The sequence below is a fragment of the Carcharhinus amblyrhynchos genome, chromosome 28, assembly GCF_965287045.1.
Source record: "Carcharhinus amblyrhynchos chromosome 28, sCarAmb.v2.hapA, whole genome shotgun sequence".
Classification (NCBI taxonomy): Eukaryota; Metazoa; Chordata; class Chondrichthyes; order Carcharhiniformes; family Carcharhinidae; genus Carcharhinus; species Carcharhinus amblyrhynchos.
This window is the reverse complement of record NC_137351.1, coordinates 3,082,630-3,098,612: the sequence shown is the minus strand read 5'-3', so window position 1 is coordinate 3,098,612 and position 15,983 is coordinate 3,082,630. Positions and strand designations below refer to the sequence as shown.

The 15,983-nt window shown below is 41.3% G+C and overlaps 1 protein-coding gene across 3 annotated transcripts in view; it reads right to left on the bottom strand.

Moving 5' to 3' along the window:
• Nucleotides 1–15,371, bottom strand: part of igdcc4 (immunoglobulin superfamily, DCC subclass, member 4) — a 120,196-nt gene extending 104,825 nt beyond the window's left edge. For all 3 annotated transcript variants that reach the window (XR_013889588.1, XM_080214141.1, XM_080214142.1), the window contains exon 1: nt 15,192–15,371. Coding sequence is in view for 2 of the 3 variants with exons in the window: in XM_080214141.1 (XP_080070267.1) it covers nt 15,192–15,258 (67 nt within the window). In the remaining variant the exon portion in view is untranslated. The remainder of the gene's footprint in view (nt 1–15,191) is intronic.
• Nucleotides 15,372–15,983: the final 612 nt, after the last annotated feature.

Genomic DNA, 15,983 nt, shown 5'->3' with positions numbered 1-15,983 from the left:
AACATCAACATCTCTGCATCACACTAACTGAACTATGTGTTAAAGGCCTTGACTGGAATTCACAATATTCTAGCTAAAACACAAATTACTAACAGCCAGACTGGCAGTTAGATTTATTCTCCTCTTCAGCAATACAGAATTCCATTTGAGGTGTTGGAAATTACAAGTGCACCCAAATTATGAGTTATGTATTGCACCTCCGAGGATAATTTAACAACCATGTAGCTTGGGATCAAGTGTTCCACACAACCATACTAGTACATCATCCCAGTGTCCATTTTGTTTTGGAACAACAATATCGGTTATTTAACAAATCTTGACCAACTACGCCAACAAGCCTGGCTAGTCCGTAGACAATTACTTAAATGCAGCACATCAGCAGTTAACCAAAATAGCAACAGCGCATTTCAGAACTATAAGATCATATAACACTTTAGACTGCAATTCCATCCTTCTGCGTGGAAGTATCAAATGAAATTAAATAAATGCCTCATACCACAAGTTATCATTGAATGGCCTCATCAAATCAAGCTATTTTTAAAAATAGGCAAGGATCTAAAGAATTTCGCAAAATGTATTTAAGTTCTTTTGGTGCACTTTATCACCAGCTGGCGTGGTAGGAATGCAACTGGTCTTGATCCTCCGCAACTGTAACTGATCACTACGTATTTTACTACAGCAATCCAGGGTGACCTTCCCACTATCTAGGGAATTGCTTTGCATAGCTGTCACCCAGTTCATTAAGTGTATTAAGTCTCAAAATCTATGAAAAATACATCACCATTTAAAAAAAAAATTGATTTATATAATGCTTTTCACAACAAGTCTGTCCCAAAGCACTTTACAGCCAATGAAATAATTCTGAAGTGCATACACTGTTGAAACTTAGGAAATGCAGCAGTCAACTGTGCACAGCAAGATCACATAAACAACAAAGGTGATAACGATCAGATAATCTATTAGTGATGTTGTTTACGGATAACTATTGGCCAGGACACAAGGGACAGCTCCCCTGCTACACCCTGAAATAGTACCATGGGATCTTTTCCATCCACCTGAGAGTAGGCAGGGCTGCAGTTTAAGACTTCATCTGAAAGACAGCATGTTCATCACTAGGAATCTTCGTCAGTACTGCACTGGAGCATCTGCCTAGACTTCTGTGCTTTGTCTCCAGAGCAACTTCAACCCATAACCTTCTGCCTCAGAGGCAAGAGTGCTGAAATCTGAGCCACAACTAAAAACTGTAAGCACAAGGTTGTTCAAGAAGTTCCATCAACAGGACCACAGAAACAGGAGCAACCCAGCCAGTCAAGCCTGTTCCACCAGTCAATTAGATTATGGCTGATCATCTATCAAAACACCACTTTGCTGCACTATCTCCATATTCCTTAATGTCATTAGTCTCCAGAAATATATAGATTACTACGATGAACATCTTCAACGGTTGAACCTCATATCCTACCAGGCTGGACAATTCCAAAGATTCACCATGCTGAGTGAAGAAATTCCTCCTCATCTCAGTCATAAGTGGTCTACTCCTTATTCTGAGATTATATCTAGATGGAGTTCTAGACTCATGAGCCAGAGGAAACATCTTTCTTACATCCATCCTATCAAATCTTGTATGATTTTTAAAAATTTTAATGAGATCACCTCCCATTGCTCAAAACTCCACAGGCCCAGTTTCCGCAATCTCTCCTCATCAGACAATCCTGCCATGCCAGGGATTAGCCTGGTTAACCTCTGTTGCACTCCCCCTATGGCAAGTATATCCTAAGACAGGGAGACCAAAACTGTAGATGATGCAGATGCAGTTTCACCAATGTTCTACAGAACTTTTCAGTCTCCAGCGAGAGGAAAAGAAAGGCACTGCTCTCTCTCAACTCAAAAGCACCATCTCAGCTCAAATATTCTGTGTAAGCCTAGCTTCACCCTATCACATGACCATACCTGTCAATCATCCCAATCAAGCCCTACTCTGCAAAAGCCCAGGAGAAAACACTCAAAACAAAAAGCATTAGTTCAGATTTTTTAAAAATTCCAGCAAGTAGAATTATACAACTGCAGTAAAACAGGATGCCAGTTATAGACAGAATGGCTCTGAATGCATAGAACTGTTATAATAGATCCTGCATAAAAACATGACTCAAATACATTTCTCAAAGGCACAGCATAGTCATAACTTTGCCACTATATTCTCAGGATAATTAGTGATAAATTCTCACAACGCAAGAACAGAAAAAATGTTTAATACTTTATACTAGCCATGCAGTACATTATTTTATCTATTACAAATGAGGTTAACTAGGTGGTCATGTTTAAGACAGTACCTTTTATTTAGGAAAGAGTTAAGGGGATTGGGTAGCCTGAAGTTTACCTGACCGTGGCAGGACGGTGCTTGGATCAGATCAATTTGTTGTGAAATTAGTTTTTTCTGTGGCTTGTTAGGTAGCAAGTAGTCCTGTGTTGTTTCATAGCTTCTCCAGGTTGACACTGAATTTTTAGGTATGGTGCTACTACTGACGTGTCCATCTGCACTCTGAACGATGGTTGATCCCCTGGCTTTGTGAGAATGGTAGAGTGGGCAATATGATAGCCTATTGGATTGTTGTTGAGTGCAGTTCTGCTGCTGTTGATGGGCTCACAACACCTTATGGTTGTCCAATCTTGTATTGCTAGATCTGTTCAAAATCTATCCCACTTAACTTGGCAATAGTGCCATACAACAGTAGAGTTCTCAGAGTTGTAAATTTGCTGCAGAGAATATGGGATCCAAAATTGCTTGGGAATCCAACAAGACATTGAACAGTCTGGTTCAGCCAAGATGAGATCCAGGAATAGTTAGTGACGTACAGAGTTTGAGATAAAAATTACAGACATTGGCTTTGGTCCTGCTGTAGACATTTACTGCATATTCTTGGCATGTTGGACAGGCCATAGTATTAACAAAGTGGCCTTAGTCTTGCTGGTATGTACCGCCTCTGTTAACATGAAAATGAGTAAGAAATCTCACAACACCAGGTTAAAGTCCAACAGGTTTATTTGGTAGCAAAATCCACTAGCTTTTGCAGCTCTGCTCCTTCGTCAGGTAAGTGGGAGTTCTGTTCACAAACAGGGCATATAAAGACACAAACTCAAGTTACAAAATAATGATTGGAATGTGAGTCTTTACAGCTAATCAAGTCTTAAAAGGTACAAAGAATGTGAGTGCAGAGAGCGTTAAGTACAGGTTAAAGGTATGTGTATTGTCTCCAGACAGGACAGTTAGTGAGATTTTGCAAGCCCAGGCAAGTCGCTGAACCCAAGATCCCAGTTGAGGCCATCCTCACGTGTGCGGAACTTGGCTATCAGTCTCTGCTCAGCGACTCAGCATTGTTGTGTGTCGTGAAGGCCGCCTTGGAGAATGCTTACCCAAAGATCAGACGCCAAATGCCCATAACTGCTGAAGTGTTCTCCAACAGGAACAGAACACTCTTGCCTGACGATTGTCGAGCAGTGTTCATCCGCCGTCATAGCGTCTGCATGGTTTCTCCAATGTACAATGCCTCAGGACATCTTTTCCTGCAGCGTATCAGGTAGAGAATGTTGGCCAAGTTGCAAGAGTATGTATTGAGTACCTGGTGGATGGTGTTCTCACGTGAGATGATGGCATCCATGTCGACGATGATCCAGCACATCTTGCAGAGATTGCCGTGGCAGTCGTGGTCACTGTTCTCTTGAAGGCTGGGTAGTTTGCTGCGGACAACAGTCTGTTTGAGGTTGTGCAATTGTTTGAAGGCTGTGCAATTGTTTGAAGGCAAGTACTGGGGGTATGGGGATGGCATTGGCAAGATGTTAGTCTTCATCAATGACATATTGAAGCCTCCGGAGAAGATGTCGTAACTTCTCCACTCCAGGGAAGTACTGGATGGTGAAGGGTACTCTGTCCGCCTTCTCCTGTATTTATCTTCTGAGGAGGTCGGTGCAATTTTTCGCTGTGGCGTGTTGAACTGTCAACCGATGGGGCGCGTGTCATATCCTGTTCTTATGAGTGCATCTTTCAGCATCTGGAGGTGTCTGTTGTGATCCTCCTCATCTGAGTAGATCCTGCGTATAAGGAAGGCTTGTCGTAGGGGATGGCTTCTTTAATGTGTTTAGGGTGTAAGCTGGAGAAGTGGAGCAACGTGAGGTTACCCATAGGCTTGCAGTACAGTGAGACGCTGAGGTGACCGTTCTTGATGGAGATGCATGTGTCCAAGAATGCAACCGGTTCTGGAAAGTAGTCCATGGTGAGTCTGATGGTGGGATGGAACTTGTTGATGTCATCATATAGTTATTTCAGCGATTGTTCACCATGAGTTCAAAGGAAGAAAATGTCATTGATGTATCTAGTGTATAGCATCGGTTGAAGATCCTGTTCGAACCTGTGCATGAAGATGTTGACATATTGAGGTGCAAATTTGGTCCCCACGGCTGTTCCGTGTGTCTGGATGAAGAACTGGTTGTTGAAGGTGAAGACATTGTGGTCCAGGATGAAGCAGATGGGTTGTAAAATTGCAAGCACTCCGAAAGCTAGTGGATTTAGCTACCAAATAAACCTGTTCGACTTTAACCCGGTGTTGAGATTTCTTACTGTGTTTACCCCAGTCCAACACCAACATCTCCACATTATAACATGAAAATCACTTAGACTGGATTGTTGGTAGGAGAGATATGTGTTATGAGCCCGCAGAGGTCAATACCTCTTACAGTTGATGGCTGAAAGGATCACATGGCAAGATTTTTTATTTTAAAACTTTTATCATAAATTGACAAATATCACTGCTTGTATTTTAAATATAGAACCTCCCCTTTAAGTTTTCACCCAATCTGAAAACCCTCACACAAGTACACTTTACACTGTCTCTTTAATAGTTACTGGTTTTTCTTGGACACAGTCCAAAAGGTTTGCTTCCATTCTTTGCCTTGCCCAGCATAGTAACTTTTAGCCCAGGGCTATCTTTCATGGAGAGGGCTTTCTTGACTAATCTTACTTTATTGCAAACTAGGCAATCTTCCAACCTTGTTTCAAATCTTCATGAATTTGATCTTTTCAAGTCAACTGTTAGCTCCCACCTGCATTTCTGCAGAGCAAACAATACTTTCAGCCTATAGCTGCTTTCTCTTCCCTTGGATCCTGGCAGACTACTTTGGGGGTTTTCAGGGATATTTTAGAAACCCATTTCAATAGCAACCTGAATTACACAGGCCTGGTATCCCAGGTACAAATACTAATTACGTATCTTTGAGATCCTTGCTCTCTTTTATTTTGGAAATAACCAGACAGTTCAAAACCGGGAATTTTGGAAACTAGCAGTGTAAACCACTGTAAACACAAATGCTATTTAAACACCTTACATATTCTTTCCAGCAAACAACCTGGGCCCCCTTTTAATCTTTAACAGTCGTGTCACCCAAGTCATGAATGGCAGTGGACAATGAAACAACTGACTGGAAGTGGAAAGTCTAGAATTTCAATGATGGGGGAGTCTAGCTTATTACAGCAAAAGATAAGCATTTCCAACAATCTTCAGCCAAAGTGCAAAGTGGATGAATGACCTTAGAGTTCCCCAGCATCACAGACGCCAGTCTTCAGCCAATTCGATTCACTCCACATGATATCAAGAAATGGCTGAAAGCACTAAATACTGCAGAGGCCATGGGCATATTTCAGCAATAGTACCCAAGCCATCTGCTCCAAAACATGCTGCGCCCCTAGCCAAGCTGATTAAATATAGCTACAACACTGGCATCTGCTCAGCAATGTGGAAAATTGTCCAGCCAATTACCTGTCAAGCCACTCACCACCCTGACTTGGAATAAGATAACCATTCCTTCACTATCAGTAGATCATAATCCTGGAATTCCAGGCCAGATGGGTGTATCTACGACATATGGACTACAGTGCTTCAAGAAGGCAGCTCACCCCCACCTTCACAAAGATAACTTGGGATGGGCAAATGATGGCCTAGCCAGCAACCCCCCTATAGATTATTTTTTTCCATGTCTAATTTTGGTCATTTATGCATGCCTTTGCTGCATCATTCACAATCATGCTTTCAGTCATCTGGGCCTAAATCTTAAATTCCCTTTCTATCTCATTACTTTTCCATTTGCTTTCAAGACATCCCTTCAAATTTAACTCTTGATCACTGTCATAACATTTCCAAAGTTTTGGCTGATAAAATTCCTGGAACGTACTGCAGAATATTTTTACTAAATCATAGGCACCAACTAAATGCAAACTTTTGTTGTGGTCAGGCAGAAATCAGAAAAACGGAGACACAAAAGTACCTGCAACATTTGTAAGATAAGGGGCAGACAGACAGGGAAAAAAAAGCAGAATGAATTGTGAAGAGTGAGCAATAAAGAGACACAGGTGTGGCAAAATAAGGCACAAAGTTCTGGAAAGGACAACAAAGTTATTCAGTTTGGTGGGAATCCAATCAGAACCGTCCTTTCCACAAGCTGCTGGAATATTCCAGGAACCCTGCAATCCAATATACACTCATCATAACTGTGGGAAATTCCACTGCTCCCAGCATTAGAAAGCATAATTTTTGGACCTAAAATGCTTCAGTTCAATTGCACTTAACTCTTTACCAAACAACTAAATGCTGGATCATACCTGCCTACAAAGGTGATGTCTTATAATCACTGTTAACGGAAATCTGGAAAGCTTCTACTTCTGAGTGAGCACAAAAGGCCTTTCTATGCCAAAACAAAGAGCTATTTTGTGCAATAATTTCATCTATAAACAGAAAATTAGCATATTCATAGTGAATAGAATATACCAAAATTGAAGTTCAAATAACATGTAATGAAAAAACTGTGTTTGATTGACAGTCTTCATTAATGGAATTACTTTTTATGCTCCCAGCATTAAACTAATACTCGTGCTTTATGTTTCTATTCCCTCAGCCGCAGTTCATGTGTTATTGAGATTATGGTGTTAATACCAGTTTGAGGTTGATGTATACTGACATCAGTGCACCAAACTGTACTGCAAGCTCCAAACCGTTCTATACTCAGACAAACTGCATTCTATGTATCTCTTTCAATTGTGATTTCAAAAGTCTGGAGCAAGCTCTGAAGGTGAAACATGTGGCTGAACAATTCCATGATTAGATTTGATAACGCTATTCAAAATCATGAAGGGTCAGGACAAAGTGAACAGGGAGAAACTGTTCCCATTGCTGGAAGTGCTAAAACCAGAGAGCACAGATTAAAGGTAATTGGCAAAAGAAGCAATGGCAACATGAGAAAAACATTTTTATCCAGCAAGTGCTTAAATCTGGAATGTAGTGCCTGGGATGTGGTGGAAGCAGGATCAATTGAGGCTTTCAAAGGCTCATGATCTGAAAAGGAAATATTTGGGGGAAAAAGGCAAAGGAATGCCACTCGGTGAAATGCTCCTTTGGAGGGCCAGCACAGATAAGATGGGTCAAATGGCCTCCTACAACCATTCTATGACTCAATGATTCTACAAAACTCGTGACAATTTGTCTCACTTTCTACACCTACTTAGTAATTATAAGTATTTCTTGAAAATAATAAGCATTAAATTAAATAAAGCATGCATTCAGCAGTACCAGATCTAAATCTAAAGTCACTACAAATTACAGTTTTGATCTTTTTAAATTTTACAGGCAATGTGCCTCATTTACTACCCTCCTCTTTTTGGTTATCGAACCTCTCTGGTTAGGCAGACAGTGAAAAACAGGTATTTCACAGGATCTGGAATAGTTCCTTCTGCCCTTCGAATCTGTTGCACCATTTAAATAGATCATGCCCTGTACCCCAACTCCATCGACCCAAAATTGCTACATAACACTTAACATCTTAGACTATCAATGTCAGCCTTTGCATTTCAATTAACCCAACTTTAAGGAGGCAAAGTTTCAGATTTCTACTAACCTTGGATGTGAAGAAGTGCTTTCTCATTACGTTAAGATTACAACCCCCTTGTTCTGGATTAACTAGAGAAAATAGTTTGTGTCGTACCTGATTGAATTCCTTTATTATTTCAAACACCAGAATTAGATCAGTAATCATCTGTCTAAACTCAAGTCAAAACAAACTAAGCTGATGCAACCTATCCTCATTATATAACCCTTCACATTCCTGTATCATTCAGGTGATTCTCCGTCCAAGAACATCCCTAAGATTTGGTGTCCGTACGGAAGATAGTAGTCCAGATTACGAAAGCTCCACATAACTTTCTCAACTAGTTTTTCCAACCCTCTTGAGAAAGACTAATATTCTAATAGTCTTTTTGATCCCTTCTGCGCCCACACACCAACCAGTATTTCTGTACACATAAATATGCATTTCTCTTAGAACCCCATTTTGCCTAGTCTCTTGCTATTAAGAAGGTATTTCAATTCATTTTTCTCAGATCCAAAGTAAACGACTGCACACTTCCCCATGTCAAACTCTAGTTTTACCCATTAGCTTAGTCTGCTTCTTTGCAACTTTCCATTCCTGTGCCTCGTAACTTAGTGCCACCTGCAAACTTTTATAGACAATTCTCTATTCAAGTCATTGATACATTAGGGTGAAAAGCTAAGCATGCACCTCACCCCACTGTGAACAGATTCCTAAGGAACACCACTTGTCACATCTCAACAGATTCCATTTGTTATCTTGACTGCTCTCCTGCCTCCCAAACAATTACTGACTCATTTCACAAGGCAACCTCCATTTTCACGTGCCTATATTTTTGCTAATGATCCCTTGTGTGCAACATTAAATATCTTCTGGAAGTCCACATCCAGAAGCACTGCCCTATCCACAATGCTTACAGGCCTCCTCAAAAAATTAAACTAGATTAGTCAGACATGACCTACCCCATACAAATCCATGCTGGCTCTCTTTGATCAGCTAATACTTGTGCGAGTGCTCAGTCATTCTGCCATCATGAAAGATTCCAGTAACTTTCCCACAACTGCTGTTGAACTAATGGTTCTGTAGTTATTTGGTTTCTCCCTGCTTTCCTTTTTAAAAAAGATAGTACATGCAATTTTCTAACCAACAGCACCTGATTCCACAGTGCATTAGAAAATTACTAACAGAAAATCATAGAAACTTACAGCATAGGAGGCAATTCAGCCCCTTGTGACTAATCTGGCTTCTTCAGAGCGCCTGTAACCCTTTGAGTTCCTTGTCCTCAAGTAAGTATCCAATTCCCTTTAAAGGTATATATGGAATCAGCTTCCACTATCATTTCAGGTAGAATATTCCAGATCCTAACAATTCAGAGTGGAAAAAAATTCTCCATCACCTGTCCAGATTTTTAACCAAAACATTTTAAATTCTTGATCCTTGTATGTATACTGATCCAGAGGGAAGAAATAGGTGAGTTAACTGCAGATTGGCAGCACACTTCAGGAAAGATGTCAAGGCTTTAGAACAGGTACAGAGGAGTTTTACTCGGATGTTAGCATTCTCTATTTTCTCAAAACCCCTCATTCCCCTTGCAAACATCTATTTGATCACCTCGTATCTTTTGCTGTTCCAATGAGCACAGTCCCAACTTTTCCAACCACACTTCACAATTGAAGTCCCTAGTAAAACTCCTCTGTACCTTTTCTAAAGCCTTAACATTTTTCCTGAAGTGTGCTGCCAATCTGCAATTACCTCATATATTTATTTAAAATTTATGGGATGGAAACAATCAGTTCTAAGAGATTATTTTGAAAAAGCATTCTCAGGATATGGGCTTTGCTAGCCAGGCCAGTATTTATTGCTCATCTGTAAGTTACTGTTGAGAAGACTGGTCTTTCTTTTTGAACTGCTGCAGGCTGTGATAAAGATAACTCCACAATGTTGTTATGTAGGGAGTTTAAAAAGTTATGACTCAGCTACATTGAAAAAGCAACAACGCATTTCTTGTCCGAATGGTGCTGGGCTTGGAGGGAGACTTGAAAGTGAATGGTGTTCCCATTCTGCAATTGCTGATCTTAGTTCATCAGATGGTGGCTGATGTGGGTTTAGGAAGAGCTGCAATGCATTCTCAGATTGTACAGACTTTGGTAACTTTACAATGGAAGAGGTGGATATCTAAGCCATTAGATATAGTACCAATCAGAAAATAGTTTTGCTCTGGATAGCATCAAGCTTCTTCAATCTATAGAGTTGTACCCTGTAGACAATGAAAGGGTTCCATCACATGCCTGATGAACCTGGTCGGTGATAAGACTTGAGAGTCAGGAGGTGAGCTAATTATTACAGGATACCCAGTACTGGAAATGCTCTAGCTGTCCCAACAGTTATATGGCTGTTATAGTTGGGTTTCTTTTCAATGGTGATCTCTAGGAGGAAAATTGAGGGTTTGAATCATTGTAATACCATGGAAGATCAACAGGCAATGATCAGACCTTTACTTGTTGGGGGTAGTCATTGCCTTCGACTTGTGCAGCAGAAAGTCACTTGCCAATGATCAACCCAAGCCTGAATGCAAGTATGGACTGTTTTATTACGAGGAATTGGAAAGGGAGCTGAATATTGTAATCATCAGCAAGTAGTCACACATCTGACTTTACGAATGCAAGGTCAGCAGATACAGCATCTAAAGATAGCTGGGCTGAGGATGCTACTACAGCAATATCCTGGGGCTGGGATAACTGGCCTTCAACAATCACATTTAGTTTCCTCTTCAGCCATCAAGTTGCGGGAGTATTTTCTTCTCGAACGTCAGTTTTGCTAGGACTCCTTGATGACAAACTCAACCAAATGCTGCCTTGATGGTTCCAAAAGCTATCATGCTCAGTGTATCTCTGAAAGTCATTACTTTCACTCAAATTTGGACCAAGCAATAATGCAATCAATAATCAAGAGATCTATATGGAGTCATTGACCTCTCCCAACAGATGCAACTATCCCTCAACCCCACCCTACCTTTCCATTCTTGGCGTGTTAACACAGTTACCATTGGTAATATAAGCCTGTATCTATCTTTTGTGACTGTGTTAACTTTCAGTTGAGTCCCCTTTCTATCTTAATATGCTTTTTGTTTAAAATAAACCCAAGTTGTTTAGGTTAGTTTATTTTTAGTTGAATCAATTACATGTTCTGTCTCATCCTCCTCCTTTTATTTAACCATTGTTACATTTTGATTTTTTTTGGTTAAGGGACTATTATGTCTTTTATCTGTTCATTTCAGTACAAATTGCAATTTATCAACCATAATGATGTTCTTAAAACTTTGCATACACCCTCATGCTACAAACAGTATTCTTGGCTGGAATGATTTTGTATATATAAATAATCACATTTCTAACAGACTATTTTGATACTTTATTTGTTTACAATACACCATATTTCCTGTTGTGTTTGTGTCAGTTTAGAAAGATCAAAACATTTCAGACTTGCCAGAGCAGTGCACAGCATGGTCTTGTAGGAGTATGCATTGTATTTTACTTTATGGAAAGGTATATGTGACAGTCAGAGTGTATGGAAAAGATTACCATAATATTAAATAGTAAGAGGAAACTGTTTCAGGCACGTCACGACAAACCAAAACCAGTGGGAATCACAAGCTGCGATGCTGCAGTCAATAGACAAAACCCAAGAGATAAGTGTAAGTTACAACTCGCAACAAGGGTGAGAAATTTATCCTAGAAAAGTCAAAGGAAGAAAATATCAATGATCTAATGATATACGGCCATACAATCCAATCTTCAAGTGAAATATATATTCAAAGTCACCTGTTCTAGTCTAAAGACTAAGTGATTCTATTTCAGAATTCATAATCGTTTCCCCTCTTGCAGCCCCACAGATGTCTGCTACCACTCCCTTTCTACAATCCAACTAAGCAGCAACAAAACATATTAATAAATTGAGGATTTAGTCGATTAACAATTGGATCTTCTTACTCTGAGTAAATGGGAGCTTACTATATTGAGGGGTGGAATTGAACAGTTAAGAAAATATCTATTCACAGAAAAATACAATATAGTTCAAAGGCAAGAAAGCAGTACATCTGAAACAGGGCACAAGTCAGAATTGTGTGCACCTTGGTACTTGTTCCCCTACCCCACCCAGACACCTCCCTTACAAAACATAAAATAACCTAACAAGGAAGGTGTTGCTGTCCAGGTCATGGTGGAAGAGGAGGCAGCTCAGACACTTGAAAGGGTTTAAAAATGGATAAAAAGAGATATGAGATAGGCTGTTTGTACTTAAAAATTGGCAGGATACCAGGGCCAAATAAGATGCATCCAAGGATACTGAGAGTGGAAATTGCAGAGGCACTGACCATAATTTTCCATCTTCTTCAGACTGAAGGATGGTACCAGAGGACTGGAGAATTGCAAATGTTACTCCAGTGTGTGTTTCAGTTTAATTTTAGTGTTGGGAATCTTATAGAAACAATAATTTGGGACATAATTAATAGCCACTTGGGCAAAAGTAGGATGAATGCAAAATTTAAGGAAAGCCACCATGGATTTGCTGAGGGCCTATCATGCTTAACCAAATTGGGATTTTTGTTTTGACGAGGTAACAGAGAAGGTTGATGACAATAATGCAGTTGATGTGGTGCGCATGGATTTCCAGAAGGCATTTGATAAAATACTGCACAACAGACTTGTGGGTAAAGTTACAGCTCATGGGATAAAATAGACAGCAGAAATATGGATGGCAAATTGGCTGAGTGACAAGGGATGGAGTAGTGTTTAATGGATGTTTTACAGACTGGATGACAGTTTGTAACGTAGCATCAAAGGGTATGAAACCCCTGCTTTTCCTGATAAATATTAATAACCCAGCCAATGGTGAATGGGGCACAATTTCAAAATTTGTGGCCAATGCAAAACTTGGAAGTATTTGAGCCATGAAGAGGTTAGCATAGAAATTCAAAAGGACATTGACAAGTTGGTGCAATGGGCAGACAAGTGGCAGGTGACAATTAGTACAAAAAAAGATTTATTTTGGTAGGAATAACACAGCGACAATAAAAAAGGTAAAATTCTGAAGGATGCAGGAGCAGAGGAATCTAGGTTTATATATTGAGGGTAGTGAGACAGGTTGAGATAGTGCTTAATAAAGCATATGGCATCCTGGGCTTTATCAATAAGGTTATAGACTATAATAGCAAAGAGAGTTATGTTAAACCTGTACAGAACACTGGTTCAACCTCAACAGGAGTTTCATTAGTTCTGGACATCACAGTTTGGAAGTGATGTGGAATATTAAAGAGGATGCAGAAAAGATTCTCCAGGGATGATAGAGTTCAGTTACTTAGAAAGATTGGTGAAGATACAACTGTTCTCCCTGGAAAAGGAACAGTTGACAGGATGTTTGACAGAAGTATTCCAAATCATGACGGGTTTGAACAGAGCAGAAAGGGAGAAACTTCCCACTGATGGAAGGTCAAGAAGCAGGCACAGATTTAAGGTAACTGGCAAAAAAATTAGCAATAGCAACATGAGGACATATCTTTTACACAGCCAGCAATTAGGACCTGGAATATATTACCAAGGAGTGTGGTGGGGAGAGGGTCAATTGACGCTTTCAAAAGGAAATAATCTCATTGTCTGAAAATGAAAAAAATTGCAGGGCTATGGGGAAAAGGGAAGTGGCATAGGGAAGTGGCATAGACAAGTGCCGCTAGGGGCAGCACTGCTGCCTCAGCGACAGGGACCCAGGTTCAAATCCTAGCTTGGGTCACTGCCTGTGTAGAGTTTGCGCATTCTCCCCATGTCTATGTGGGTTTCCTCCAGGTGCTCTGGTTTCCTTCCACAGTCTGAAAGACATGCTGGTTAGGTGTATTGACCCGAACAGACGCTGGAGTGTGGTGACTAGGGGAATTTCACAGTAATTTCATTGCAGTGTTAACGCAAGCCTTACTTGTGACTAATAAATAGACTTTACTTTGAATTTCACGTTTCAGAGAGCCAGCACAGACTCAATGATCTGAATGGCTTCCTGTACTGTAACCATTCTACAATTCATTCCATTGCAGATTTTAGGTTCTGGACTCAGGTTTGTGGTCATGATTGAACACAATCCAGAATATTAATGTTATTACTGTTACAGATCACAAGAATGTGATTTACATTTCAATTTACATGACTCCGCCCTTTTAATGTAACCACCTGCTTATAAACAAAACTACATGCACAAGCACCGCCTTCTGCCCAAACATACACATCTCCACAACTCATTTACAGACTAATCTATTTGTACAACACGTGACTCTAAATTAAGGAAATTACTCGACAGGCTATTCTCAACTTTTTGTCACAAGTTTGTTAAATGAACCCTGGTACTACAACTCAGATTAAACCTCACATTCCTGCAGGAAGACAAACGCAAATGCCAACTCCTACGAGTAGCAGTATTTTCCTATCAATACATTTACTCCCTTAGTACCTCTTCCCTCTCTGTCTCCATCTAGTCCTTCCTCCCATCAACTAAATCATTCTCTAGTTAGCCACCCTCCTGTATTTTCCTCACCCTTGTCCTGTCTATCCGGCAATACTTCCTTCAATTCTGATCATCTGATTCGCCTAACCTTGTCCATCCCAACCAAATACACACACTCCGATAAGCACCCTTCCACAGTCCGTCACCTTCACTTATATAAAAGGAAATGCAAGATCAGAGCAAGTGCAGATCTATTTCAGCACATGGGGAGGATGTGTTTATTTCTCAGCAGGTAACAAGGAGGTATTCACACTCCCTACCACATTGACAGGTTTTATTTTCATTTGCTTCTAGGCTATCTTACCTTCTGTCAATGCCACCAAGGCCGCCCCACCCCATCCCACTGCCACCCCCACAAAAATCAGGTTGCACAACCAGCACAAACAGCCAGTTAGCCCATCCTCCTGGACCTAAACATTAGCACATGGGGCAGGTGGGCCGCCTCTGATTAAGATGTGGAGGTAATTGCACAGTAACTTCATTGCAGTGTTAATGTAAGCCTTACCTGCGACTAATAAATAAGGGAGGGGGGTGTGTCTCTTCTGCATGTAGCCCAAAAGGACGGAACATTCCTACTCACCCTCTCCTCCATCAGCAGGTGAGCAGCAGTCACCAAAGCCAAACAACATGATGATAAAGAGCACATAACCAGTGGGAACTAACTCCAGAGCGGAGGGAAAGAGAGGGAAAAGCTGCAAGAGGAGGGGGCTCGGCGGGGGGGGGGGGGGGAATCGCTTTCTCACCTTCCGAAAGTATCACGGTCAGAATCCAAGTCAGGACGCAGTGCCAGCAGAGCTGTCCGAGCGCCATGTAAACAAGTCTTGGTCACGGTGGAGGAGTAAAGACTGGAGAGGACAGAGATCGTGTTTTTTTTATACATACAATAAATCTTCAAATCAGACCGCTGGCGATATCAGACCTCCTCCCTCTATCATCCATCGCCATCTTGTGTGTGTGTGAGTGAGCGGGCGCGCGACAGGCACGGGGGGTCACTGCGCGCACGCGCTCACGCCCGCGCCCCTACCAACCAACCAACCAACCAACCGGCCGCGCGCACGAGCGTCCCCCAACCGCCACAATTCTGTTGGCCGCCCCCCCCTCAAATCCGCAGGCGGAACGCGTGCGCAGTGCCGTCCCCTCCCCCTCGTGCCGCGGACCGTTGGGCGCGTGCAGGGATTGCTTGCGCAGAGATACCCGCCGTTACGTTCTCCCCCCACACAACACAAAATCTGCAAATGTCGCCTCTTATTTTTGCAGCCCCATCAGAAGTGCGATGCACGCCCTTCATTGCAAATGCTTTAATGCAACCGAGTTCAATTGCATACGCTAGGATGCAGCATTTTTTTTTGACCATCTTAATATGCTCCTACCCGATGCCGCGAGTTGGAATGAGAGCGCTGCAGAAAGAGAGAGGAGAGCGAGTCTGCACCGTCTCTGTGGACCCAGTGTTACCTCTATGTGAATGGAGGGGGATATTGAGCCAGGTAGAACCTCGCCCACCTGTCCTTAGGAATTGGAGCTCACCTGGTTCACTT